The sequence below is a fragment of the Narcine bancroftii genome, chromosome 1, assembly GCF_036971445.1.
Source record: "Narcine bancroftii isolate sNarBan1 chromosome 1, sNarBan1.hap1, whole genome shotgun sequence".
NCBI lineage: Eukaryota > Metazoa > Chordata > Chondrichthyes > Torpediniformes > Narcinidae > Narcine > Narcine bancroftii.
Window position 1 is genome coordinate 399,648,095 of NC_091469.1, and position 18,384 is coordinate 399,666,478.

Here is an 18,384-nt window from a genome sequence, read left to right on the forward strand (position 1 = left end):
TACTTTGTCTAGCACCCCTCAGAGAAATGAAGCCCCAAAGAAGAACGAACTTGCGACCCCTGGTTTACAAGATCAGTGCTCTAACCACTGAGCTATCAGAGCCTCTAGTGTGCTTTGTGAAATGATGCAGATTTAATTAAAATCATATGATGTGCCCTTAATTAAATTGCATGTGATGTCTCTCTCGTTTAAATGCTTCTATTATATTTACAGAAGGCAATCATTTCTGGGGTTCAATCATTTGGGATACCCAAATCACAAAACAAAGGCTAAAGGAATGTCTATAGGCTTTCAGTTGAAACTATTTTTTTCAAGTACCGTATAACCAAATACTTGTAAAAGGACAACAAAGGATATAATTTTACCTGTAGAGAATAAACATTGCATCCAGACCTCTGATTCAAATTTACGTCTAATATCCCAATCAAGTTGAAGGCACATCTCCACCATTGTTTCCATTTTGTGAATACTTCATAGAGCCATTCTCTCTCAGTACTATAAGGATCCAAAATGTCAACTTTGTACATCCTAATAAAAAGCACCGTTCCCGAGTGTACACTTGACCTGCTGTTGGGAATATATTAAGTGAACCTCCTGACTGACAGTTAAAAATACAAAAATGCTAGAGGAACTCAGCAGCCATAAGAGGTAAAGATATATAACCAACGTTTCGGGCCTGAGCCCTTTTTCAAGATATGAGGAAAAAAGCTGGGGGAGAAGGGTGAAAAAAAGGGTAGGGAAGGAGCAAAGGCCAATAGCCAAAAGGCAATAATTGAAGGTAGACAGGAATAAAAGGAGAGAATTGATCAGGGGAAGAGGGGTGGCTCAGTGAATGTAGAGCTGAAGGACAGAAAGAGAGAAGAAAGAAGAAATTGGGAAGGAGAGAGACGGCAAGGGGGTGTATATGGGGGGGCTAATGGTTGCAGGATGCTCAGATGGTATATGATTCAGAGTCAGTCAGGTCTATTATTATAAAAATGTCATGAAATTTGTTGTTTTGCAGCTGCAAATTTGTGCATACCAAGGTGCAAAATTACTATAAATTACAATTTTGTGAATAATAGATTTTTAAAAATAAATAATTAGTTTAAAAAGAGAGTAAAAGTGAGATAGTATCAATAGGTTCATTGTCCATTCAAAAATCTGCATGGCAGAGGGGAAGAAGCTTTTTGTAACATTGTGTGTGTATCTTCAGGCTCTTTTGCCTCCTTCCTGATGGGAGCAGTGTTGTTCCTCCAATTTGCAGGTAGTCTCAGTCTGGCAGTGAATGAGACCATGGACAGACATGACGGCATGGGAATGGGGCAGGGAATTGAAATGGGTTGCCACCGGAAGATACAGAGCTAAGGTGTTTCACTCCTGATTGACAGTCACAATTTCATTCAAAAATTATTGGAGTTTAGTCATTCAGGCATCTATCTGAAGTACCACTGATCTTTCATTAAATTTTAGAGTAGATGATGAAGAACAAATTGATGGTTTATTTTAAAAAAAGAAATTTGGAATAAGATGCTCTTTAATCTTTAAACATAATTCCCTATGCTCTCGGTTTTGGAAAGAAACCCAATTTGAGCTATTGAACAAGCTCAAATATTAAATATTTACATGGTAATGTAAAAATTAAGGATTAATTCACTTACTGTCAAATTTTTCAGGAACTACACAGGTGTCATCATAAAAATGTCTGGGACCTTTTTCATACATGCAACCTGCAGGTACAAGGAAAAAGATAATTACCACAGATAAACTAACATTAGGATGCATTTACCTTCCAAGTAGAATCCCAGGGGCTCACTGGGCAAAACAAGCCAGCTGATTTCCATGGACAGCCCTCTTTGAAACCCAAGCTTTCTATGAGGATTAAACATCATTTGCAAATGGAAAGTCAACTTTTCTCAGGGACCATGCCACCAGTATTGGCAATAGAGATGCCAGTGGGAAGGATTAATGTGAAGAGCATCCAATTTATAGGGAAAAGGTATGATGTGGTGCCTGGAGAATACAGTCTCCTTCCATAAAGGCAGGTGCTATGGTTCTCTCAATATTAAAAGCTTTCTGGAATTGATTCCATCATCTGACAAGAGCACAAATCATACAAATTTTGTGAATTATTTTGCTCCTCATTGGGAGCTCCTGTAGTTGAATAGTCCCTTGCAGGCCCTTCATGGGTTACAGCCATTTCCATTTGATAATATATTTCTGAAAACATATAACATAGTACGAGCCCTTTAATTCTCCACATTTCCCACTCCACTTCAAATTACACATACCTATTGAACCTAACATAAATTAACAAGTGAAAATAAAACACTGAAATGACAATTTTACGTGACTGTGAAAGTGGAATGATACAGAGTACTGAAAGAAAATAAGCCGTCTGATTTTATGGGCTCTATGGCATTACATAACACAAAACTGACCCTCATCAAAGGGGTTAATCAGTGTGCTGCTAAAGTAAACTGAAAATTCCACTGTGCCATGTAGGCACATCAAGACTTCCGTTAAGTAAACAGGACATTTTAGAAAAAATGCCGAGATTGTAAAATATTTATTTTATTGCACTGTTTATGTTCCATGAGTACTTGCATGGCACCATTTAAAGCACACGCATATATTAATCACACAATTTCAAAGCCCAGGCCTTGCACAGAAAGAACAGAATTTTTTAAAAATGGTAAATCGTGGAAGTATTTCCCAAAAAATTGTGCTAGTTTCCTTCCAGATGAAATATCGAGGTTCAGGGACTTTTAACTTTCCTGCTCATAATAGATTTTTTGACTCCATTACAATCAGAGAAATAAACAATTCTGAAGGAGGCAATATGAAGTTGCCAATTTTTGCAAACTCACTTTATACACGAGCAACTAGGAATGCTACCTTCAATAGATGACTGAAATTGTTAAATTCCAGGACAAGTAGTGCCTGCAAATCTTAGTGACAAATATAAAAATTTCAAAAGTGGTTAAGTTACTTACAATCCCACAACAGTAATCATCACTTACTTAAAATATATAATGTTGGAGATTCAGAGGAAGACAAGTGCAGAAATAGGTCACATGGCCCTCAAGTCTGACCTGTCATTCAACGTGATCATGGTTGATCTGCCTCAGACATCTTCTGCGCTAATTCTACATGGCCCTCAATTCCCTATTCTTACAGAAATGTAGCTACCTCCTATTTAAATAACTCTAGGATTTGAGCCTCAATAACCCTCAAGAACAGAATTCCAGAGGTTTTTCCACTTTGCAAGAAGGAATTCCTATGCACCTCAGTTGAAAATTACCACCGCTTGTTTTGTAACTATGACCCCTTTATCTCTCCCACTTGCGGAAACATTATGCCCTTTTAGAATCATGTATTTATTGAGATCACCCCTTATACTTCTAACTCTAAAGAGTATAGGACAAACCTGGTAATAAGACAATCCTCCCATCCCAAGAAGTAGTCTCTTGAATCTCCTCTGGACAATGCTAGTATATCCTTGCTTATATTCAAAGTGAACGCAGTATTCAGATGCAGCCTCGCTATCACCTTGTTTAGGGTACAGCTAATCCAAATGTATAAAGTTTAAGATATTTAATTGCAATAGCATGAACAAAATGCATATTGAATTTATAAATTAAACCTAATATTCAAAATGGAGCTGAAGTTAAAATATTAACATCACAACCCTCTTTTCAGGATGTATCCATGGTTGTGACAGTTGAGGACAACATCCTGAATGGAGGTCTGATAAAGCTGGTCACTGCCCAAGAAGAGCCCTAAAGTGAACAGCCACACTAGGGTGAAGTCCAGAGGGAGTCACTGATCCAGCTGGAGCCTGGGGATGGGTGATCACTGTCCCAGCTGGAGTCCGGGTATGGGTAATCACTGTCCAAGCTGGAGTTAGGGTATGGGTGATCACTGTCCTAGATGGAGACTGAGGATGGGTGATCACTGACACAAATAGTACTCTAGGACAGGCAGTCACTGTCCCACCTGGTGCAATGGGGTGGGTGGTGGGCGGGGAATGGTAGGGGTATGGCATTGATCAATGTACCAGCTGGAGTCAGGCAGTATCTGTCAAACTGAAGACTTGGTCCAACTCTGCTGCAATTCCACAAAATTGGGACATTCCTCACTCCTAAAAGAAATTAAGGAAAAGTCCCACAATATCAATGACCATCCTGACAACAATGCTTTCTTCTTTCTGTATTCCAAGGGTAATAGGGCACGCCATCCCACTTCCTCACCAAATGAAGATATCTTTGTCTTCTTTGGCTTGGCTTCGCAGACGAAGATTTATGGAGGGGGTAAAAAGTCCACGTCAGCTGCAGGCTCGTTTGTGGCTGACAAGTCCGATGCGGGACAGGCAGACACGGTTGCAGCGGTTGCAGGGGAAAATTGGTTGGTTGGGGTTGGGTGTTGGGTTTTTCCTCCTTTGCCTTTTGTCAGTGAGGTGGGCTCTGCGGTCTTCTTCAAAGGAGGTTGCTGCCCGCCAAACTGTGAGGCGCCAAGATGCACGGTTTGAGGCGTTATCAGCCCACTGGCGGTGGTCAATGTGGCAGGCACCAAGAGATTTCTTTAGGCAGTCCTTGTACCTTTTCTTTGGTGCACCTCTGTCACGGTGGCCAGTGGAGACCTCGCCATATAACACGATATATAACACAATGAAGATATACAGAGCATTTAATTGGCTCACTCCTCATGATAAATCTGATGGCTCCCCAGATGTTTTTTTTATTTGTGGTGTTAAATTATAAAGCAATAAGGACATTTGATCATTTTAACTTTAAATTAAATTGTCTATATTTTGCTCTATTGAAAATGCAAACCAGCAATCCTACATCATGTTGTACTTATTAACAGGTTTGCATTTCCAGTGATTGGTAAGGCTGCTGTATTAATACTAATCTTCTGATTGTGTAAGGAGCTAAAAACATAAGAAAATGTGGAGGCAGAATAATTCAAAATATCACTACAGAGAAAATATGTTGTTGAGCACACATGTAACAGAATATTGAGGTCAGTTTAAAAATGTAATTATATAAGTAGTTCCATAAGGCCACTGTAACTTGCAACCCCGACATACACTTTCATTTTCAAATTCACGTCCATAAGACCAATTTTAATACTGAACTCTCAGAGCATTTCATTAAAAAAAGTCATTTCCCTCCTATCTACAGAATCACCAGTAAACCCTAAATAACTGCAACACGGTCTTCTAAAATGTATCTGTAATCATGAATGCTATTTCATCCAGTATTTCTAAATGGATTTTGAATTGTGGGAAGACTTCTTTCAACCTGCAACATTTTCTCTCGATGGCTGAGGCTTTGAAATTGGAAATGCAATTTTTATATTCTTTTTATTTGGGAGCCAGTCTACTGCTTGAAACTTATACGTTTAACATTTCAAACTACAGAGGTCCGTATAACTCTTTAGGCAATGATCAGAACTGCAGAGAGCTTTTCTCTAATATTTCCTAATTGAATAATGGAAGCTAAGGAGGTTTTCCCGAATACCAAGTTTATTTGATAATCTTCCGTCCATTTCGATTAATGGAAATGATTGTAGAAGTTGGATCATCACATCAGCCTGTGAGGTCTCACAGGCAGCCTGCATACACAATTTGCTCAAAGGGGAGAGTTAAGGTGAAGTCTTTTGCTCAAGAAGGATGCTATGCCTGAAACCTATTATTCTTGTAATCAACCCAACTTGATTACAACTTTACTTATCTGGAGTGGCTTCACTCGTTGATTTTGTCCTCACCCGGAAGATGGTGACAGCATCCATGGCTCATTACGAAGGAAGTGAGGGAAGCAATGAACAGGTCCAAATGAAGACTGAAAACTGTCTGTGAGTCATAAGCTGGCATGCTGATCAAAACTTACCAATTATGTAGCCATTTTCATTAATCAGAGCTGGGTCTTCTGAGCCAAGGTGAGAAGTGAGTGGTGTTATATTATAACCACAGACCAGTGAAACCTCTCAGCACACGTATAATTGTAAATAGAAATCCAAAAGTGGTATCGGGTAATTTTCTAGTCTTCTACAGAATGCACTTTGCCTTTTTTTGATTAGTCAGCAAGTTGAAGATAATTTTCGCATACACAAATATTTTAAATGTAGTAACTGACTGATAACATGTTTTATTTGAATGACATTTTTGAGGTTTTAGACACTGCTCATCGTGATGGTAAAAGTCTTTGCATGGGTACCTGAGGTGCCTACTACCTTTGCAAAATCCATTTCGTCCGACACCGTGTGCATTCCAACCCAATGGAGCTGGTCAACTTAATATTTGTTACTTTTTTGTCTTATCTATTTGAAATGTTTATTTGTCAAGTGCACAGAAATACAATAAGAAGCTTTGTTTTGCGTGCTATCCAGGCAATCCAAAATATACAACAGGTACTGCAATAATAATAATAAATAAGCAATTAAGTAAACAGATAATGTACAAAGAAGTGTAACACTAGTGAAATAGTGCAAGGTATGGAGAAATTACTAAACAAATGTGCAGAGAATGGAGGAAATTGTAGTTAATAAAAGACAATGCAAGGGTATCATCTTTTGCCAATAGTCTGATAAATTCAGAAAGAAACTGTCCTTGAATGTGAAGGTTCATCTTCTGAAGAACATGTATGTTCTACCCAACGGAAGGGTCAAATAATTCTAATAGTCAGTGGAGACCTTAGCTATGTTTTCCATCCTCTGCGATTTCTTGCAGCCTTCAGCAGAGCAGTTCCCTGACCAAGCTGAGAAGAATCCTGTTAGGATATATTGAACAGTGCACTTATAATAGTTGGAAAGAGAGTTTGTAGATATGCCGAATTTTCTCAAGGCTTTTAAGAAAGTTGAACTGGGAAAAGCAAGAATGGTTTCCACTTTTTAAAATAATTTCCATTCTACCATTGAAGGTTGGAGTCATAATGTGGCAATGGTGATGACCCAACACATATGCTGGGACCAACACTCCTTGCATTTAGGCTTCTGAGGACGTCAATGTTAAGTTGAAGAATACTTCAAAGATAAGATGTATCTTTTTTTAAAAAAAATGAGCCAATTAATCTTTGGATTAAGGTATTTTTGAAGCTAACAAATACCAAAGCAGATCTTTGGGTTCACAGGCATCCCATTTCAAGGCACTGGACAGTCAAGGGTGGACTTGCAGTGGGAAGATCCCATCCACTTTGTTAGCAGCCTTTGAGTATTTGTCACTGAGTATCAGCAAAGCCACTCTTGTTTCACATTTAGACAGGAAAAAAGTAGCATCAAAAATATGGAGGCAGGGCTAGTAGAATTGCTGCATGACAGTGCCTGAGACCTAGGTCCAATTCTAACCTAAGATGTTCCCTGTGTGGAGTATGCACCGTAATGACATGGATGCTCTGTTTTTGAACCACATCCCAAAGACCTGTAGATTGCTCCAAGTGTGCAGGTAAGTGGTAGAAGCCAGAACATTACAGCCTAGTACAGGTCTTTTGGCCCACAGTGCTGTGACAACCGACTCTGAAACAAACTAATCCTTCCCTATCTCACACCCATAAACCTCTAATTTTCTTACTATTCTGAAAGTATTGATGAAATTATGGGGAAAATAAAAATGGGATTAGTGTAGGATTCATATCAATGAGTCGTTGATGGTCAGCGCAGACAGTGGGCTGATGAACTTGTTTCTGCGGTGCCTGTCCCTACAAATCTATCATTTAGCTGCATACACTAACCAGCTCCAAATCTGAAATGCTGAGTTTAATCAGCAATTTATTGAGATCATATATGTATGAAATGGTGCAGCCGAGATAGGTAAACTGGTTGACCGTTTTGAGTTTTGTGTGCCCGATGGAGATGTGGAGGGGCTGGTAGTCATGGTGGGGAGCTGGCTGGTGGAGGACCTCAGTTTTCTTCAGGCTGACTTCCAGGCCAAAGATTTTGGCAGTTTCCGCAAAACAGGACGTCAAGCGCTGAAGAGCTGGCTCTGAATGGGCAACTAAAGCGGCATCGTCTGCAAAGAGTAGTTCACGGACAAGTTTCTCTTGTGTCTTGGTGTGAGCTTGCAGGCGCCTCAGATTGAAGAGACTGCCATCCGTGCGGTACCGGATGTAAACAGCGTCTTCATTGTTGAGGTCTTTCATGGCTTGGTTCAGCATCATGCTGAAGAAGATTGAGAAGAGGGTTGGTGCGAGAACACAGCCTTGCTTCACGCCATTGTTAATGGAGAAGGGTTCAGAGCTGTATCTACCCAACCTTGTTGGTTTTCGTGCAGTTGGATAATCATGTTGAGGAACTTTAGGGGGCATCCGATGAGCTCTAGTATTTGCCAAAGCCCTTTCCTGCTCACGGTGTCGAAGGCTTTGTCAACAAAGGTGACAAAAACTCAAAACAGTCAACCAGTTTACCTATCTCAGCTGCACCATTTCATCAGATGCAAGGATCGACAACGAGATAGACAACCGACTCGCCAAGGCAAATAGCGCCTTTGGAAGACTACACAAAAGAGACTGGAAAAACAACCAACTGAAAAACCTCACAAAGATAAGCGTATACAGAGCCATTGTCATACCCACACTCCTGTTCGGCTCCAAATCATGGGTCCTCTACCGGCATCACCTACGGCTCCTAGAACGCTTCCATCAGCATTGTCTCCGCTCCATCCTCAACATTCATTGGAGCGCTTTCATCCCTAATGTCGAAGTACTCGAGATGGTAGAGGTCGACAGCATCGAGTCCACGCTGCTGAAGATCCAGCTGCGCTGGGTGGGTCACGTCTCCAGAATGGAGGACCATCGCCTTCCCAAGATCGTGTTATATGGGCGAGCTCTCCACTGGCCACCGTGACAGAGGTGCACCAAAGAAAAGGTACAAGGACTGCCTAAAGAAATCTCTTGGTGCCTGCCACATTGACCACCGCCAGTGGGCTGATATCGCCTCAAACCGTGCATCTTGGCGCCTCACAGTTTGGCGGCCAGCAACCTCCTTTGAAGAAGACCGCAGAGCCCACCTCACTGACAAAAGGCAAAGGAGGAAAAACCCAACACCCAACCCCAACCAACCAATTTTCCCCTGCAACCGCTGCAACCGTGTCTGCCTGTCCCGCATTGGACTTGTCAGCCACAAACGAGCCTGCAGCTGACGTGGACATTTACCCCCTCCATAAATCTTCATCCGCGAAGCCAAGCCAAAGAAGAAAGAAGAAAGATATGTATGAAACAAAATGAAGTTGCCAGCTATTCAAAGATTTGAAAGTCCTGATCTGCATGCACTGAGTGAAAGTGTGCAGGTCATGGTAGCTCAGGCTGCATGGCCACATTGCTGCTGACTGACATCCTCAGGGGAGAAATGGTAAAATTAATTTGAAATAGAACAGCAATTTGCACCAGGAAACAGACTCGAGTCAAATTGAACAGAAAATGATTTTATAACTGAATTAAATGTTATCTATCATAGTCAGATCAATACATCATACACACTCTTACATGAGAATGTTGTCAAGCTTGTCAAATGTCATCACTGAAGCAAAGATTGCATGCGGAACTATGAGCAGTAAAACTATTCAATCAGAATGAAATGACAATCCAAAAGTTGGCTCCTTGTTCGACTGTGGCACACCTTGAAACTAGCATAGGTACCATGTGACATTGCCGCGTTTTAATGGTAAGGAAAATGAAGAGAATTATCCTCTAGGTCATTCCTAGCAGTAATTAAGTTTAAGTTCATTTACCACATTATACCTAGTATGGTGAGCAGTCTAACAGGTTACCTCTAACATTCATTTAGCTGTGTTAGACCAGAAATTTACAGAAATAGAGTTACAATGAATAGAAAGATCAAGAGCACCAAGTGGCAGACTAGCACAGTCCTGGGGTTAATTTAGGAGCCTGACACAGGCTCTTTAAGCCTGTTCGTGCATGCTTTCACACTCTTGAGCCTTCTCCCCGATTGGTGGAGGAAGAGAGTGTGTCTAAGGTGTTGGGAGCTGGATCCAAGATTAGACTGGAACTGGAGCCGGGAGAGGGAGGGGTGGGGGAGAGGCTAATGGGACTTGCTTCCCCAGCAATCCATCAAACTACTGTATCCTTTAAATTGAAAGGCAAAGTAAAAGATATCGAGGGACAGACAACTCACCTTCACTTCTTAAGAATAAAATCTCATGGTTGAAGAACACGGAAAGCCAGTAAAGCACTTGGGGAAAGGCAGCAAAAGGCCACTAGTGCGTAAAAGGGCAATGGCAGAGATTTTCCAACCTGACAACAGTAACGGAACAGTAAGAAGAGACAAAGTGCCAGCTGGCAAAGGTCTACAGATTTAGAGACGGATCATTAAAGGTGATATAAAAACAGAAAATGCCGAAAACACTCGGCAGATCAAGAAATAACATCCATTGAAAAGCAATGTTCTGGGCTGATGGACCACTCTGCTTCTCCGTCCACAGATGCTGCCTGTGCTTCTGGCATATTTTTAGTTTCAGGTTTCCAACATTTGCAATTTTATTTATTTTCATAAGTTAAAGATGATTTTGGGATGGCAAAGCTGAAAGGTCGACCTCCCTCTTTGTGAAAGAGGTCAACATCACATTAAATCATTTCTTAAAATGTAGAAGAATGTAGGACTCCAAACAAGGCCATCATGGCAGCTGTCCATTCTGCTTTACTCCTTTAATTTCCGAGGACAAGACAGAACGTAAAAACACTACTACACTTCTTCATGGCAAGTGCGAGCAAGGATGAAATTCCACAATATCTCTCAAAGACTCATATTTTTGTGGAATTATGGCCCCCATTTATCCCACCCCCAATCCCAGGGGTGGGATTCTGAAAATACCAGGAACATGGAGAGTTCTGTTGAATAAAGTATCTGGTGATAGGGCGCCAGGTATTGGTGCCGGGAAAGCTTTCATAAAGTGGGAAGGATTGCAACCATTAAGTGAGGAGTCGGACCAACAAAGGGAGGAATGAATGGCTGTGGGACAAGTGTGGGTCAGCGATGAACTCACCTGCCACAAATGTCAGATCCTGACTGTATTTTCCTGCTGGGTTTCTCAAGCCACTGAAATCAGCACTGAACATCCTGTTACACTTCTGAGGATAAATATAATTATATTTCAGCATCAAGTCTTGCTCATCTTAGTTGGAACAGATAAACCTTAAAATCCGCCCTCAATTAAATGGCAGAAGGTGATTGGGAACACATTTTGTCACCACCACCTTCTCCCACCCACATCATAGGGTGCAGGAGTAATGGGGTTAGGACTAGATGCCACTGGAAGAGAATATTAACCTCAACTACATTAATCACCACTCTCTCTCCAACTCTCCATTAATTGAAGTCAAATGTGCATGAAAAAAATGAATATTTAATGTAGACTAGACATGATTTTTATTTCATTTTTGGTTTAGTTAAGTGTTTCCATTGTTAATTGGTGTTCATCATAGTTTGGCAAAGTTCAGACAGAATGTGATCAGTTGAATTTGAAGGCTGGTAGGTAAAAGGTGAAGGTTGGGGCATCTCTGGATGTGATAGGAAGCATTGAAAAAAAATGCAGGAAACAAAACAGATGCAGCTGAAATCTTTGTCAATTATTTTGGAAATAAAAGCGTGGCCAAGTAAAAAGGGCATCGTATCATAAAAACTAACCTTGCAGATCAGAACAGATTGGAGAGAAAAACTAAGAGCATAGGGATGGCATAGGAAGCACTGTGGAAGTGTAGCCAGTATACTGTTATACTGTAGCGATCTGTGGGCTTGTAATGGATACTGGTCCTAATCTATCCCATCAAATGGAAGTAGAGGATCAGAAAAAAAGAAAAGGGAACATTTGTCATGGACTAAGTGAGAGATAGATGGTGAAAACTAGTAGTAAACTCTGAATGACTTATTTTAGTGGACCCAGCAAGGCAGTTATTTCAAACAAGTTATTAATTCCACTAAGATAGTTGAACATCACAAGGTAGAAGAGCACTCTATGCACTACCTTACCATTTCATTTCAGAAACATTAAAAAAAATAATAACATATATCTTCCCTTAATTTCAAAAGCTTGAGGATACTGAAATACATTACGTTCCATGAAATAAAGCACCGCTATAATATTTATACTTTATTTATGAGTAGAACAGTGACTGCAAGTACAATTAAATTTTAAAAACCATCTCCACAAATGATTATCCAATAAAAGAAGTAACATGGTTAATTTGGAACATCAGTGTCATTCTGAACTTCATCAAAGTAATGGCCAACCTAATAACATTATTTCTAATTAAATTGCCTGCCTCTCCATTTTGACCTGATCTAATAAAAAACAAACAAATGCCATTTAACATTTACAGTAATAAATTACACTAAATGCTATACTCAGGGCACTTCAGTATGCACAAAGGAGCATGGCAGCCTTTTCCAGAATAACAATGCAGGATAAAATTCAATTTAACTCCACAGTACCCTTAGAGAACAGCTGCAATTATTGAATTAACAGGCACTAAACAGCTTTGGACTGACTTGACAATGAGTTAGTGTACCTGGACACCAAATCTGAGATTTTTGATGAACTATGAGCTTTTATCCAGTCCAGGAATGTTTAATCATGAGTGTATTGCCCCTTAATTTTCCACTAATTAATTTCAGAGGTACCATACTCGTGATGTTATGGTCACTGTTGCATTCATGGAGGCTGGTCCATGTACTCTGATCATCCTGCATGCTGTACCGAGCATACAAGTAATAATTTGTATTTACTCAACGATATTGTACAGACTCAGAATCTTGTAGGCGTTTGGATAAAAGTATCAGTAAGCTCCTGTGAACACACAAATTAGAGACAGAAGGAAGACCCTTGGATTCTTGAGCCTTCTCTGTCATTCAAACATTGTTTAATGGGTTTATTGTATTGTATATGTTGAACGTTTAGTGGGTAGGGAGGGGGTGGGAAGGAGGGAGGGAAGAGAGGGGGAGAAAAGGGGAGAAAGTGACACTGTATACTCAAGAGGGAAATGTTGGTGTGTATTTTGATAAAATATGGTTCATAGTGTGAAATTTTTTTTAAAAAATAAGGCTACAGCTGATCTGATGGTAAATAGTTGAGCATTCTGATAAGGGATGAAACAGACTATACCAAGAGAAGACAAATTGGTCAGTAATGAACTAGTTTTAAAAAAAGACATTTCATGAGTACACAATGCATGGGGACAAAGTCTGATGTAGTGTTTGTTCCCTGCCATGTCCCCCTCCCCAATATACTGTACATCCATGCGTGATTGTGTCAGTTCTGCAAATCAAATCACATGGGTCCCAGAATAGATACCCAACTTGTACTCTGCTGATGTTAGAGAAGGTGATGATGCAAATTCCCTGATAATTCTAGAACTGTAAAGTTATACGCAAATAATCAGGTTTCTGAGTCCTGATTTTCCTGCCTGTAATCTTATTACAGGCTCTTCACAAATTGCAATTGGTATAAAGTTGGAAAGGCCGGTAAGAGATTGTAAAAAATGTTGTTGAAGGGCATAGTTTCATTCGCAATTATCTCATAAACATATTTGTGGCTATTTATAGAACAATCTTAGATTGCCCTGCCAGTCAGGGAGTGAAATAAAACTAAGATTCAAAAAAACTGAAGAGAGAGGCAGAAAAAAGATCGTCTTTAATCTGTATCATCATGATTGCCATGGCCAAACAGAACGAGAGTATAAATATTGCAGGTTTCAGACTATTTTTCATGTGTGACAACATTCATCAAGGTTCTGGCCTCCATATTGTAGCAACCTGATATTCATCTTTATTTTTGAATGCAGGATCAATTTACATTTATTGAAGTATTAGCCTGTCAAAAGTAAACATCTTTGCCCTTTAAGTTCAGCCAGTGCATTCTGGGAAATCATTTCATAAATCCTTCCACACACTGAAATGCCATTCCAAAGAATTAGGGCAGAGGCCAACTAGAGGATGGGAGTGTGAGGAAAGCTTTTGTGCTCAATTCCCTCTTTCTTAAGACTGACTTTGGTTTTCAGCCAGCTAATACAGTTTCAGACGATCAGACAACCACACCTACCTTTCTACGAAAAGACATCATGACATCTTTGCCATATTCCCTACCCTAAATTGCATCCTTTTTCCTCACACACTGTCCCCTGCAAGGGTTCTATTCCCTTCGAGCAATTTCACCGTCTCTGCTGCATCTGTCTCCAGATGAGGTCTTCCAGTTCAGAGGATCTGAAATATTTGCCTTCTTTCACAAACGTGGCTTCCTCTCCACCACCATCAACTCAGCCCTCACCCACATCCCCTCCATTTCCTCCTCCTCAGTCCTGGCCCCCCTCTCCCCTTAGATGCAACAAACACAGGATTCCCCTGGTCCTTACCTACCACCCCAGCAGCCTCCACAACCAACACATTATCCTTCGGAATTTACAGCACTTACAACAGGATCCAATTACCGGACACATCTACCCCTCTACTCCCCTCTCTAGGGAACGGTCCCTCCGAGACTCCCTCCTCACTAATCCCTCCCCATGAATTCTCCATCCCCACTCCCCAGCACCTTCCAGTGTAGCTCTAGGAGATGCCATACTCCTCCTCCCCCACCCCAGACCAGGGCCCCAAACAGATCTTTCAAGTAGAGCAGCACTTCACTTGTGTATACACAGGAGGAATTTACTGAATCTGGTGCTCCCTTTGTGGCCTTCTCTACATCAGAGAGACTGGGGACAGACTGGGAAATCACTTCGCTGACCACCTTCGCTCTGTCTGCATCAGTGACAGGGACCTCCCAGTGGCCAACTATTTCAGTTCTCTGTTGCACTCCCATGCTTGTGTCTGTCCAAGACCACCTGTAAATTGGAGGAACAACACCTGATTTTCCTTCTGGGCACTCTCCAGCCATATGGCATTAACATCGACTTATCCAGTTTTTGCTAACATACCTTCCATTCTCCCTCCCATCCCTTTCCCCTGTCTTCTTTCCCTCAGGTCTCCACCCCCTTCCCTCTCTAGTCACCTAGCCATCCCTCCTCCCCTTGCTTGTTGCTGTACCCTCCCTCCGTTCTCTACCTATTACCTCCTGCTTTCCTCCCCCTACACCCCCACCTTACCTTTTTGTTTGGATGCCTGCCAACATGTTTCCATACCTTGATGAAGGGCTCAGGCCTGAAACATCAGTTATGCATGTTTAGAACAATGAACATGACAGCATAGTACAGGCCCTTCAGCCCTTGATGTTGTGCTAACCCATATATTCCTTAAAAAAAAGTATTAAACCCTCCCTACCCCATAACCCTCTATTTTTCTTTCATCCATGTTCCTGTCTATGTCTCTTAAATGCTCTTAGTGTTTTGGCCTCCACTACCATACCATCCCTAGCAAGGCATTCCAGGCACCCACAACTCTCTGCATAAAAAAAAATTCCCATGATGTCTCCCTAAATGTCCCTACCTTCACTTTGTACATTGGTGTTTGCTATTCCTGCCCTGGGAAACAGGTTCGGGCTGTCAACGCTATCTATGCCTCTCATAATCCTGTAGACCTCTATTAAGTCTCCTCATATCCTTCTATGCTCCAAAGAGAAAAGTCCCAATTCTTCTAACCTTGCCTCATAAGACTTGTTTTCCAAACCAGGAAACAGCCTGTTAAATCTCATCTACACTCCTTCCATAGCTTCCACATCCTTCCTATAATTAGGTGACTAGAACTGAACACAATACTCTAAGTGTGGTCTCACCAGAGATTTATAGAGTTGCAACATAACCTCTCTACTCCTGAACTCAATCCCCCTATTAATGAAGCCCAGCATCCCATAGCCCTTCTTAACTATCTTAATTGTGTGGCAACCTTTAGGGATATGTGGATTTGAACCACAAGGTCCCTCTGTTCATCCAAACTCTGAAGTAACAGACCATTAACCCTGTACTCAGCCTTCCAGTTTATCCTTCGAAAATGCATCACCTCACACTTATCCAGATTGAACTCCATCTGTCACTTTTCGGCCCAACTCTGCATCCTGTTTTTATCCTCTTGTAACCTTCGACAACCTCCAGCTCCATCCACAACTCCTCTATCCTTACTGACCCATCCTTCAGCCTCTTCATCCAGGTCATTTATAAAAAAATCACCAAGAACAGGATCTGTATCTGTATCCTTCCAGCATTCCATTAGTCATTGACCTCCAGGGAGAATACTTACCTTCTACTACTACTTTCTGCAAGTCAATTTTTTTTATTCACACAGCCAAGATTCCACTGATCTGATGCCTCATAAATTTCTGGATGAGTCTGTCATGGGAGACCCTGTCAAGTGCCTTGCTAAAATCCATGTAGACCACATCTACTGCCCTACCCTCATCAATTTCTTTTGTTTTCTCCTCAAAACTCAATTAGGCTCATGAGGCACGACCTTCCCTTGACAAAGATCATAGCTACTGCCCCAGCTATCTCTTCCCACAGCAACCTGGGTGTATCGCCTTCAGCCCTGGGGATTTATCAATCTTGATATTTTTAAGAAGATCCAATACTTCCTGTTCCTTAATCTCCACATTGTCCAGCACAGAGGCCTGTTCTATTTCAGCCTCAGCCTGATCAAGGTAATTTTCTCTTGTGAATACTGAAGCAAAGTGTTAATTTAGGACCTCCCCAACTTTCTCCACCTCCAGCACATTTTATCCTTTAGCAGCCCCATCTTCATTCCTTGTCATCCTTCAGTTTCTCACACCTTGAGGTTCACCTTAATCCTACATGTCAAGGGCTTCTCATTCCTCATTTCTGGCTACCATATACTTCTAATGAGCTCTTCCTGTTTCCTGCTTCCTATATCTAACATATGCTTCCTTCTTCCTCTTGACTGTTTCATCAACCATGGTTCCCTTTTCCTACCATCTTTTCCTTCTCCCGACCTATCCTGAACCCAGCACGAGTGATCCCTAAACTTCCTCCACATTACTTCTGTGCTTTCACCCATAAACATCTGTTTCCAGTTTATTCTCACTGGTTCCTGCCTCATTCCTTCATAATCATCCCTTCCCCAGTTAAACATTTTCCCATTTTGACTGTTTATATCCTTTTCTATAGCTATGTTGAAACTAAGGGAGTTGTGGTCACTCTCACCAAAATGCTCCCCCACCAAAAGGTCCACCACCTGGCCAGGTTAATACCCCAGAAGTAAAAAAAAAAGTTTGATTTACTGCATTCTTCTGTCCACTTTTCAGCTACAACTCAGCAAATCCACAGAAGATGTGCTGCATGCTTAAAGGTTGACATGCCAATGGTAAGAACACACAGAATTACTGGAGGTCTCAACCGGTATCACAGCATCCAGATGAGGTAAAGATTTATAAGCAAAACACAGACAGGCATCTTAATTCTTATCATATCTAATTAACACCTTTTGGGGCTGTTATTCTAGACTCCTCCCCCTCCCATTCTTGCCCCTTTCTCTCTAGTCTTTAATTAAGATGCCTGCATGCTTTTTCCTTATATCTTGAAGATAGGCTCAGGCCTCAAATGTTGGTAATATATCTTTACCTCCTTTGGATACTGTGAAGCTAATTGAGTTTCTCCAGCATTTCAGATTTATTGTCAGAGTACATAATGACATCACATTACCACCCTGAGATTCTTTTTTCCTGTGGGTGAGGCAGAATTACAACTTATTGGTAGTACAAATAAATTGTACACAATGCATATATGTAAACAAATAAAGAACTGTAAACAGATAACAAATGTAAACAAACTGACTGTGCAAGACAGAGAGAATAAGAAAAAAATAAAGTGCACAAGTGAGAGCCCTTAAATGAGTTCCTGATGAGTTTGTTACTGAGGAATCTTATGGTGGAGGGGTAGTAGCTGTTCCTGAAACTGATGGTGAATCTATATCACTTTACTGATGGCAGCAGTGTGAACAGAGCATGTGCTGGGTGGTATGTGATTTTGGTTACTCTCCGACAGCAGCGCTCCCTGTATTTGCTCTCGATGTTTGGGAGGGTTTTGCCTGTGATGTCCTTGGCTGTGTCCACTATCTTTTGCCAGGCCTTATGCTGAGGGGTATTGGTGTCCCCATACCAGACCACGATGCAGCTGGTCAGCACACTTTCCACCACACATTTGTAGAAATTTGCCACGGTTTATGGTGTCATACCAAACCTTTGCAAACTCCTGAGAAAGTAGAGGCAGACATGCTTTCTTCATGATGCTATTGGTGTATTGAGTCCAGGAAAGATCCTCTGAGATAGTGACTCCCAAGAACTTAAATTTGCTCATCCCATCCACCTCTGATCCCCCAATGCTCACTGGATTGAATATCTCTGGCTTTCCTTTCCTGGTGACATTGTGTGCAAAGTTATTGCTGGTGTATTATTCAGCCAAGTTTCCAATCTCAATCCTGTAAGCTGACCCAGCATCTTCCTTGATACAACCCAGTACT

The 18,384-nt window shown here is 41.2% G+C and overlaps 1 protein-coding gene across 3 annotated transcripts in view; it reads right to left on the reverse strand.

The window, feature by feature from the left end:
• etv1 (ETS variant transcription factor 1) overlaps positions 1–18,384 on the reverse strand; it is a 133,241-nt gene that overhangs the window by 31,824 nt on the left and 83,033 nt on the right. For all 3 annotated transcript variants that reach the window (XM_069913750.1, XM_069913749.1, XM_069913751.1), the window contains one exon: positions 1,641–1,709. In XM_069913750.1, coding sequence (XP_069769851.1) covers positions 1,641–1,709 — 69 coding nt within the window. The remainder of the gene's footprint in view (positions 1–1,640; positions 1,710–18,384) is intronic.